The sequence below is a fragment of the Glycine max genome, chromosome 11 (genome assembly GCF_000004515.6).
Source record: "Glycine max cultivar Williams 82 chromosome 11, Glycine_max_v4.0, whole genome shotgun sequence".
NCBI classification, from domain to species: Eukaryota; Viridiplantae; Streptophyta; class Magnoliopsida; order Fabales; family Fabaceae; genus Glycine; species Glycine max.
In genome coordinates, this window is record NC_038247.2 from 6,146,253 (window position 1) to 6,158,202 (window position 11,950).

General features: G+C 29.8%; 1 protein-coding gene across 2 annotated transcripts; it reads left to right on the plus strand.

Moving 5' to 3' along the window:
• The first annotated feature begins 1,860 nt into the window (after positions 1-1,860).
• On the plus strand, positions 1,861-4,757 carry LOC100816098 (bifunctional nuclease 2). Of its 2 annotated transcripts, XM_014763897.3 has the most exons (10): positions 1,861-2,258; positions 2,494-2,688; positions 2,776-2,828; positions 2,912-2,968; positions 3,427-3,492; positions 3,589-3,660; positions 3,841-3,950; positions 4,090-4,181; positions 4,285-4,349; positions 4,465-4,757. In XM_014763897.3, the coding sequence occupies exons 1-9, from the start codon at positions 1,982-1,984 to the stop codon at positions 4,335-4,337; spliced, it is 975 nt and encodes a 324-aa protein (XP_014619383.1). In that variant the 5' UTR covers positions 1,861-1,981; the 3' UTR covers positions 4,338-4,349; positions 4,465-4,757. The 2 variants fall into 2 exon arrangements, with proteins under 2 accessions (XP_014619383.1, XP_040862581.1); XM_041006647.1 differs by having other exon boundaries at positions 1,880-2,258; positions 4,285-4,757.
• The last annotated feature ends 7,193 nt before the right edge of the window (positions 4,758-11,950 follow it).

The window sequence follows — 11,950 nt, forward strand, 5'->3', positions numbered from 1 at the left end:
AATCTGAATGCCAGCTACGATACCTCGACCATAGCCAGTTAAATTGAAATCGTATCTATTCTTCGAACTCTAAACATGTTTTTTCTTATATCAAGTATCAATTTTGTTCCCACGAAATTACCTGGTTTGGCGAAGAGAATAGCTTGGCAAATTAAATATATCCATAATATGCACTGTGGCATATTCTTGCCATTAAAGATGGACCCGTACTAATTAAAGTGGTATTTAATATAATTTTTTTTCTAAGAATAAATTCAAGTGTTATATATAGGAAAATGTTTGATCTAACATCCAAAAACTTATTCAACACCTAAAGAGAAAAATAAAAAAATGATAAAATTGATTATATAATAAAAATATATAAATAAAAAAAAATAAGAAATAGTAGTGAGATATTTAAAATAAATATTATTACTCTTATATAAAATATGAGTCTGTGGCATATTCTTGACATTAAAAATAAATCCGGACTAAACTAAAGGTTTAATATAAGTCGTAGTATTATAGTATATAATATTTTCAGTACTTTATATGATTCTTTTTAAATATTTAAGATTTGTTATTCAAAATAATAACTAACAAAGAAGTGTAATTATTTTCCTTATTTCTCAATTCACATTTAATTTAATTGGACAAAAAAAAAACAAGATATTTCGTTCTCCAAACTATTCGCTAACTTGTGGAAAGAAGCTGAAAAATATCAGCATCAGCACAGTCAAAAAATCTTTGTTGGCAAAAAGACACTTGTACGATGAGATCCAATTTTATAACACCTAAATTTTAATTTAGATTTCAAAAAAGAAACCAGATAAAAGAAAATCAAAATTTTAATGTTACTAAGAGAGAATATAAGTGGCAGTGTCATAAGTTATAACATAGTACTCCTACTTCTACTTATCTACATCAACAACGAGGACTATAGAATAATTTTTTTTATTAAATTACTTTTTTATATTAGTTTTATGTCTTTTTAGTCCTTATAGTTTGAAAGTAATTTTTTAGTTTTTATAATTTAGATTTTAATTCTTTTTTAATCCTGTAATTTAAAAGTGTTATTTTTAATTCTTAAAATTTACATTTTAATTCTCAATTGAAAAATTATAAAACAAAAAAAGTAAGAATCATGAAACTATAGAAATTAAAAATATCACTTTCAAAACTATAAGAATTAAAAAAAAATTAAAATATAAATTATAAGAATTAAAAAATATTTTGAAAGATAGGAACTAAAAAAAATAATTATGAAACTATAACAATAAAAATAATAATTTAACTTTTTTTATTTCTTTTCTTTATTACTAAAGCCTAAAATAGACAATGTTGGTGCATGAATAAGTGTGATAAAAGCAAAGCATATTTAGCAACGCCACGATAAGAATCTCATCTCAATTCATTAGATCCATCATCAACAGCATAAAGCACCCGCAATTAAAATGAGGTTTTTTTTCCTACAAAATTAAAATGAGGTTTAGTTTTATTTATACATGGGAATTGAAAACAATTTCACAGTATTTATTACACGTATCTTATTCAATTAAATAAGTTAAATTTTTTTCTTACAAAAATAAGATTTAATTTGATTAAATTAAAATAAAAAACTATTAAAAACACATTTTTTAGCACACTTATTTATAAACATTCTCTCTAATTAATTAAAAATTTTAAAAATAAAATAAAGAGTTATTAAATATAATGTAAGATTTAAAAAAATATATAACGTGAAACCATGAAATTTATTTATTTTTCATTTTCAAATTTCAATACATTTAAACGAATGGAAGATGTGTGTTTGAAGAAATGTGAGAGTATTTTGAATTATTTTTTAAAAAATAATTAGGCAATTACAATAATACCACCGACTCCACTCCCACAAACCTGTCCTGTCCCCTCTCCTCATCGCATTCCTTTTCAACTACCTTCTCCGCTCTCCTCTCTCTCTCTCTCTCCTTCCCAGCATTCTACGTCGTCGTTTCGATACAAAATGCTGGGTTCACGTTTCTGCGTCCGCACGTTATCCGGCGTGGGCTCTGCCGCAGCGGATCACACGAATGTCGCCACCACCGCCCGCTCCGTTCCGTGCTCCGTCGCCGTCGACTTCTCGCCGCTCCACCTCTCACCGCTCCGGTCCCGCCGCCGCTTCCGCTGCCGCAGATCTATCCTCATTTCCTGCAATTCCTCTCGCCGCAGATCCAGCTCCGACAACTCTCACGACAACAACAACAAAAACGATTATCTCGAAGCTTCTCTCCTTCTCTCAGGTTACTCACTCTCACGTCACGTGTTGATCGCGTTTATACAAGATACATACAATGTTTCTTCGTGTTTTTCCTTTTCCTCAAAAGAAAAAAAAAAGTTAGTTATGACTTATGAGTTATAACAGATGAATTGTATTACAGTAGTAGTGTGTTGTTGTAACTCTGGTTGTTTTGATCGTTTAGGTCTATCCATGTGTATGATCCATGCCTGAAATTTTAATTACTTAAACTAGCGCAGAAACATTCTCCCACTATCATATGTGGAAGCATAGATTTCAACCGGAGTTTCAATGGAAATCGTCTACACCGTCAATTCCTTTGTCCAGAACGGATAGTAGTTTATTGAGACATGGCTTCTTACAGCGTTTCAAAAATCCTACGATTTTTCTCAGGATTTCTTGCGATGGAGACTATATTCTGCCCATTGTTGTAGGTATGTGCCAGTGTTATAATTTTTTCTTCTAGTTTGAATTTTTCGAAAAATCTATGTTTTATTAACTTTGTTTCTTTGTTAGAGCAGGGCAGATTGCTATTGAGAAACTTATGGATGCGGAATCTGAACAAGAAAGTGTGGTAATTTTTCAACCTGTATCCGAATGGTAGTTCATTTTGTTTTTTTGGTTGTGATCGATACTTAGAAAATGGTGGTGTTGCAGGAATGTCCTGACCAGTACCAGTTTGTGGAAAACCTAGTTGGAAGACTAGACCATGAAGTATGAAGCTAAGCATTTCCTGCTTTACATTTGATGCCTGTGGATTTTCTATCAATTGATGCTTCTTTTCTTTTAATTTTTGTTTATTCTGATGTTTGCATCATAGGTTTAGTGAGTAATATTATGCAAATGGCAGCTACAAATAGTATTCTACATCTCTAACCAAATTATAGAATGCCACAGAGGATATTCTGCAGCTAAATGTCCTTTCTTTTTAGTCTAATTGCATCTTTTATCCCTTACCACGGATTATTGGATTCAATCATGTCTTTATTTGGATGAAGTTATTTGAGACCTCTTAAGAGCAAATTTTCAGTTAGCAATCTCTTTGATTAGTCTTTATATTCCTTGTGCAAAAGTTCTAAAACAATAGCAATGTAGCATTATCATTCTATCATGCCTGGTCTAATTCCTTCAAATTGAATATCATAAGTATTTCTTTCATTTTACCCTTTCAGGTGATAATGGTGAGAATTACAGAGAGAGTAGTCAGCACTTACTTTGCCAGATTATACCTTAGCCAGGTTTTGAAAACTTTTCAATTCATAAATGATAAAAACACCTCTATATTAAGCGCTTTCATTCATAAAAGTTCTCATAAAAGTTAATTATTCCTACAGCCAGGGAAAACTGATCTTATCAGTGTGGATGCACGTCCCTCAGATGCCATTAATGTTGCAAATAGATGCAAGGTATGAATACTATGGTGACACTTCCAATATTTGCTATAAAAATTTATGTTTTAAACAAGAATCAACAAAAACTATAGCACATCTATTCTTATGAAAAACTCCTACTCTCCTAGTTAGATGCATTTTGTACAATGATATTAGACAAATCCACTTGTATGATTTTAAAGTTGATTTGTGCAGGCTCCAATATATGTAAGTAAAGAAATTGTTTTCACAGATGCTATCAGAATCGGTTATGGAATGGGCGGAGCGCATAATAAAAAGGCTATTTATGATGTATTGCTCGACAGGTATTTTCATAGTTAGTTATTATGTAAAATGTGGCATCTTTGCCATCATAGATTCTGCGTACGAGTTACTGCAAGATCGAACCCCTTCCTTTACATTCTTATTTATCATATGAGTCTAAACTTTATATGTTTTCTACAGTGCTATAGATGGTCCAGATTTGGTAGCTCAAGAACTAAGTATGATGCATAATATGCATTCAGCTATCAAACAGGAAAGATTTAAAGATGCAGGTAAAATATCTTTTGATTGTATATATATGTTGGTTGTGTTATTGAATGCCTAAAGCTGGGTAGTGTTGTGGAATCATCCAAGTTTGTTGGTTGCCTTTTGCAGCTATATGGCGAGACAAACTTGCAAATCTTCGTAAATCAACCCATGAGCTCTAAATAGCTTGTTAGGTATATCCGACCATTTCAGCATTGAGAATTTGATGTTTTTAAAAAAAATTAAAAAATCATGTCTCTATAGTAGTTTGACTGTAATTGTACGTTGAAAATTTTCATGTGATGACAGGGTCAGTTCTGAAGAATATGGGGTATTATGCGTATCTTATTCCTGATAATTTTTCATCAGGTATATATTGGGGTATAAGTTACAGAAATGAAGGAAACTAGCAAAATTAACTGTTGTACAGCTGTTTATTATAGTCGTCGACCCCGCGTTGTGTACACCAAATGTATTTGAAAGTCCTAAAACATGTAGAAGATTGTCGTGCTTCTACCAATACTCAAACGACGACGATGATCTTGTATGTATGCAATCCCGGAAATGATCATCTATGAGAATTAGCTCTTGTTCGTTTTAAAGTCACATAATATAAATACGCACAAATTAATTTAATTATACGACTCAATTATATTTAACAGGTCAAAATCAATAGTCAATACTATCAACCTTTAAATCAAATGGATACTTCTAATGGATGAATATAACGTATTTTAAGCACTAAGCGGACCTTGGAATGTGAATGAGTTGCCATGTAAATTCTAATAATAGAATATGTTCACGTTTGGATCCTAGGACCCCCAAAGTGAGAGGCTCTAGAGTTGTTAAAGAATCCTAGAGTATGCCTGAATCTAAGATGACAAGAGAGAATCACCTTTGTTTATGGGCCGAAAGTTTGAGGTCTAATATTAGAAGTTCAACTGTTTTCCTATGTTTCCTGAAAGAGTAAGTCTTTCCAAGATAATCATTTTGGATGGTGTAGAATATAATGACAGAAAGATTATTTATGTAAACTTGGCAGTGCTAAGTTAAATATTGCTATCGGTTACTGGCCATTTGATTAATTTGGCGTTTTCTATGTCAATTTATAAAAAGACCATCGTGTTAAATGACAAAAAACATCGCCAACAGCTTCATGAGTTCTAAAATTGCCAGTTTTTTTATTCAGATATCACTTTCTATGATCACCTGTTTTCCAAACAACTAATTTGATTGACATCTTATTAAATTATACATTTTTTAATCTCTCTGAGTAGGAGCTTTCAATATCACAGCATAAGTGAAATTATTGGATAGACAGTTAGACACCAATTGGACTTGCTTAAATCTTCCAATCCGCTTGTTAGTTGTTACTGTCATGAGACTGCAAAATCCAAAAACCGAGAATTTGCAAGGTTCAATACAATATTAGAATAATGCATTCTGACTAGAGAATTCAAACAAATAAGCTCACAGCTATTAATAATTTATTTTATAAAAATATTAAAATTCAATTTAGGAATGAAGATAGATATGACTCTTTCAACATAACCATTTTGTGTACATTCTAGCAAACAGAGAAATAAGAATATTAAAATTCAATTTAATAATGCATTCTAGCACAACCATTTTTTTTTTATCTCTTTCAACATTAAAATACCATTATCCCTTTCAAAAAGGTTAAATGGAGCCATAGATGTATATCACTCGAATTCCCCCTCTATCAAAAAAAGACTCAAATCTTTTGTTCATTCTCTTCAAAGCTCTAATCCGATGCAGGTACTAAAATATTGTTAGCTGAAAAGAATAATAGAATACACATGAAATTAAATTGGACCTCTCTCAATAATTTTATAAGGGAAAGTGTTTTGTTGCCAGCAAATGGAACAATAAAAGTTGTTCCGATTTTGTCATTTTGTGGCGTGTTTCTTAGACGCGTATGTAATAAAAAGATTAAAAAAACTAGAAAGAAAAAGAAATGATTATAGATAATAAAAAGTAAGCAAGAGATAGAAAACTCTTTTCTCAAGCGTTTGACCCGATTGATTATTTTAAAAAATAAAACTATTTTATAATAAGTGGTAGACTAAACATATGTTTTGTAATTAAAAAAAAATTAAACATATGTTTGGACACACGCCTGAAAGGTATAAAAAATCACATCTTATGTGTAAAAAGTTTGATAGTTTCTAGAAAGACGCATGTATTTTGTAATTAAACGTAGGAAACTAGGAATAAACACGTTTTTTTTATGGAAAGGAATAAAAAAGTTGTAAATGGTGGACATCTGACAACTTTTTAATTAAAAGTTATGTTTGATTTTTTTTTGTCACGAAATACAAGTGTTAGCATATGAATCTTGTTAGTATGATATGGTCATACTTGACAAATTTCAACTTCCTGAATTACAAGTGTTGTCAAAAAGGGTTTTTAGCCAAAAATAAAAACAGAAAAAAGGAAAGAAAAAAAAAAAACAGATTGAAGGATTACGTACACAAACTGCATCGCATAATACCAAGTCCTCTTCAATTTCTTTGATTTAAGGCCTTAGTATTTGAAAGCAATTTTGAACTTTTTGATATTATTCTAATTCGAGTGAAATGGACTCATTGAAAAGAATAAAACTCTTTTGATGTCTCAAATTCGAGACCTTCTTCCTTCTTTTTTAGGCAACCTTAGAAGAACAAAGCTAATTAATTGTCAGCTCCTCTCTAATTACTCACTAATTTTGTATTTGTGCCAACAAATTAGCATCAGTATACATCTTCTGACAATATACAATCTGGATTTGTGCTCCTTTATGATGGCAAAGCGCCCTTGCCGTTTTGAATGAACAGGGCATCCACCACCGCTAAACTCTCCTCTATTATGTGTTGTACGTGATGCGCTTTGACCCATCAAACCTATCCTTTCTTTCTTTCTTTTTTTCTCTTCTCAATCCTTCGGGAAACACGATCGAAATGTTAAATGAGGATGCCTCTTCTGCCAAGACTCGAACCTTTGGACACCAAATGAAGCCTATGAAGGTAAATCCTATCGCTTTGATCTTATGAGATTCTCTCTTTTTATGCATATCAAAATTGAGACTATGATGCTATTGTACGTCCTTTATCTTCAGCAGCCAACACTGGCAATTAAGTTATTTATATGCGTGTGAATTGAAATTGCACTTGCTAGCTGTGTTTGGAGGTCAAAACAAACCTTAATTTTATCTTCATGATTAAGGGTTCTAAGCGTATTAATGGATAAATAGACACGCTGTTGCACTCCGCGTCTTCTCGATCTATCATTTGGTTGGCATTGGAAGATTCTTGGACGTTACAATTTTCGAAAAGGTTGGGTTGGTACTTGGTACTTTGATGCTAATCAAACGCTGTATTCGTCGTGATCACGAGAAAATTTTGAATACGCGCAGCATCTATTCCCTTATAATTAAGTAACATTCTAAATATGGTAACTTAATTTCTCTTATTAAACCAGTACTAGTATATAAAAATAAAAATAAAAAGCATACGAGGTCTCTATGCTATTTTGTGTCACCAATCAGTGCAAAAAAAGCATACGAAGTCACATACATTGATAATTGATTTACGCAAATACATGTCTATTTTTCTTAACTAAAGTTATTTTGGGTCACTTATGCTATTAGTGTAAAATATTTACTGAATTCAATTTTCTAGTAAGGCTTCTCATCCTACCTGCTTATGTAATACACAAATTTTTTTTTGTAGTTGTTTTTATTGTTTACTTTTTCAGTATTTATTTTCAGAGTGATGCGATTTTGTGATATCAAGATTTAGTCAGAGGGTTAATCACCTTTCATATTTGATATCACGATTTTATATCACTGTTGTGGTTTTTGTTTTTTTGGAGAAAAAGAATATTTGGTTTCATAGACAATTGTGTAAATGTACGTAGTATATAATTAAATTATTATAAAAAAAATATTATTTGAGTATGGAAATTTCTTCTTTGTAATACTATGTTTATAGATTTCTGTTGTAATTAAAGGAAATATATGAGAATACTAATTTTGAAAGTTATTACTATTGTACATTTTTTCTTTCATATGTTTTCTCTTTATTTTATTTCGTATTTTTCATCAAATTTCATCACATAAGTTATCATATTTATTCATTTATCTCTTTTTTCATTTTTCTTTTCTTTTAACTCATACATCTAATATATATATATATATATAAAATTTGTTTTGGTGTACGATAATCATATTAAAATTAAAACTTATAGTCTCATGTATACTATTCAAACATATCATTATTAGGCTAATCCTACTGGATCACATGGACTATATGTTTATATTATCAATTATTTTAAAATTTTGAGTGTCACACATCTTATCAACATATTTACATTTTCCATAATATATTGACATATGTTTCACTATTATGAAAATATTTTCGATAAATATGCAGGATTTCATGCTGTAAAAAGACAGTTCATTTCATTCAAAATCTGTTGAGCTGATTTTTATAAAATTAAATATTGATATAAAAAATTATATTATAAAAATAAATAATCTTTATATTAATTAACCATAAAATAAAATAAAAAATATTATAATTCATGGTTCACGTGATTTGACAAAATTGTAATTGGAATGAAATTCTCTCCTTTTGAAGTAGGGAAATGGGGACATGATTTTTATTTTCTTAATGGAATGGGGCAGCCATGAATCAATGATATTGTATAATTTATATTAATATTAATTAATGCTTGCAATTAATTATAGTGTGAAATCTTCCCACAATTGTAATAGTGTGTCACGGATTCTATCCGTTCATATTTGGTAGTTGTAACTAATTAATCATCTTCACATACAAAAACTAATTAAGAATCCAAGTTGTTTAATTATTCTTCGAGCATTGCTAAATGGTACGAGAGAACTTGTTACGAATAAGCACAAAATGCAAGTTCTTAAATTTTATTGGTTAACAAATAAATTGAAGATAAAAAGTGAGAAGCATTTCATAAATATTTGATCAGTGTACTTTATTTTAAGCGTACAAGATTCCTCTTTAATACGCATAAGAAAATTCTAGTAAGTTTCGGACGCTTGTACCTTGCTCTCGCTTATATTTTATTTTCATTTTTGTATTGTTATTCTATAAATTGCTCTCCAATTACAACATGGGTGATTCTATATATTGCATTATTGATGATGTCCTTGTCAAAATAATCCATCTTTATATTATATTTCAAGTTACATACTAACAATGCAAACATTCCGTTTTCTTTATACATGTGGTTTTTGTTTAATTTTTCTTGATGAATATATCAAACGTAGACATCCTAAAGTTCCTAAACTCTACTATTTCCATCTTTCGTTATAATTTTTCATTGTTACGTTCTTAAGTTAGTTGAATTTATTTTTTTCTTTTACGGGGAGAGTAAGAATCTATTCTTCGATTAAGAGCACTTGTATCTATACGTTCACTATATATATGTTGAAAAAACTTGAAAGAACGACCTGTTTATTCCATAAGGACTTTGGTGTTGTTGAAAATATTTGTGGAATTTACCGAACAATTAGACATAATTATAAGTTGAACTTTTGAGTATAATACCACACTCAATCTATCAATGAAAAGAATCTACTATCTACAAACCCATTTTCTTTTGTGTCTTTATATAGTTTATATTGTTAGTAGCTGGTGATCATAATGTTTTTTGTTTTTGTTTTTTTTAGTTAAAAAGTTATACTATTTCAGTTTCTGATTGAAATGCTTTATGCATGTGCATTACTTTAATAATTTTTTCTTTTTTGTAATTTCCTGGGTGTTATGGGAATGGTGACTGCGGTTGGAAGTAATTAAAGAAGGGGGAAATTGCTGAATGATATCGAATTGGATATGGATCATGAAATATATTATCCATGCATGTCTATTCCTTACAGTGTAATGAGTGTATATATATATTTATTTCCGAATTGCATGTTTCTTGATGTGTTGCCTTTTATAGTTTTATTAATTATCTCTTATAATTTGAGTTTAGATTTAATTCACTTTATCTGGATGTTGCCTGGATATATCAGTTGAATGCATCTTTGGCAATTGGTGACATTATTATTTATGAATGTCGTAGCGTGATTCAATTTGAAGAAAAACAAAATATATTAATTGTCTTAAAAGTTGAAAATATTTAATATTTATTTTAAAAATTAAAAATATTAAGCGACATTTATTTCACGGAATAAATTATATTCTTGGAAATGTTGTTTTCATCAACATATTTGATAACCAGTTAACATTTCCCTGAAATATTTTAAAATTTATTTTCATTAAAAATAAAATATTAAAATAATAAAATAAAGTGAACTTGAGAAGTTATTTTAGAAAATTCCTATGAAAATATTGGATTTTTACCCTTATATGTAAATAGATAGAGAGAAAAATGTATAATATATATTTTGGAAATTAACATGATTTTTATAAATAATAGTGACTTTTATTCTTTAATCAAGTGATTTATAAAGTATGAGATAAATCGTGTTAAAATGTCACACAATAATTTTTTTTATAACTTATGCCGAACATAAAAGTAATATATTCTCAACTCATTTTCTAGAAAAAATTTGTCAGACTTGAAAGAAACGCCTCCTTAGTGTATGTATTAAATACTCACTATAGTAGTATATACTCAAAGAGTAAAATATAATGAAATCATTAATAAGAATTTTATTGAGATATAAAATTAATTGTGTAGTTAAGAAGGAGCCAAAAGAGGTAAAGGTCATAATTTTGATCTCACATATTAACAAAATGTAACAATCTAATAATTATATTTGTCAATAAAAAAATTAATAACAATTTTAATTTAATTATTGAGGTTAAATTATCATTTGCCTGAAAATTTATCTTTTCTTTTTAGTTTTGGAACATTTTGGACAGAAGATACTACCATAAACAGACATGCACTAATGTAATAGCGTGGTGGTCTCATAAATTTCGCAGCAAATTGAGACGTTGAGTGTCTGCAGCGAGATTCCATCTGAGAAATTAAAAGGTCGTGGATATTATGAGTATTAATTGTTGTCATAAATACATAATGAACCTACCCAGAAACACTGTAGAAAATGGCCTACATAAAACAAGATTCCCAGTTGTAACAGAGACAATGTTTTGCCATATCGAGCAAACATCAAAAGGGTTTCATAAATAAGCCGCGAAATTGATTTTCCTCCACTGCAAGTCAACCCCCTCCCTAGGATACTCTACTCTTCACTTTAATTTCATCCAATGATATTCGTACTAGTAATTTAAGGCAAATGCTAATCTATTGATTAAGAAATTAGAGGAATTTTTTCTTATCAGAAAGTATAAAATTATATTATTTATGACTTATTTTTATGTTTTTAATTATTTTCATAATAAATATTTTTTTAAAAGGAAATTTAACCAATGTGATAAGGCCTTTAATTATTCTTAATTGAAAGTCTTGGGAGAATTAAGGGAAGAGGATCCTTATCCTCAAAAGAAAAAGAAACTGGAGGGAGCCAAATGGTTGTAACAGTTTTGAGGCAGTCTGATGAGTACTACCTTGCCTATTAATGTTGCGGCCTGTCCATCAATCAGACGGAGATTCCCTCATTTAATGTTTCTGGTTTCTGCAACACACCCACCCAGTATCACCATCATGCCCAACCCCCATTCCTTAATTTCCTTTCTCCTCTCCCTCTGCTTACTGCACCTCAAGTAAAGAGAAATACAAAAATTTAACATACATTCCATTTTTTTTTAAAAAAAAGAAAAAAATACTCCCTCCCTTACAAAATAAA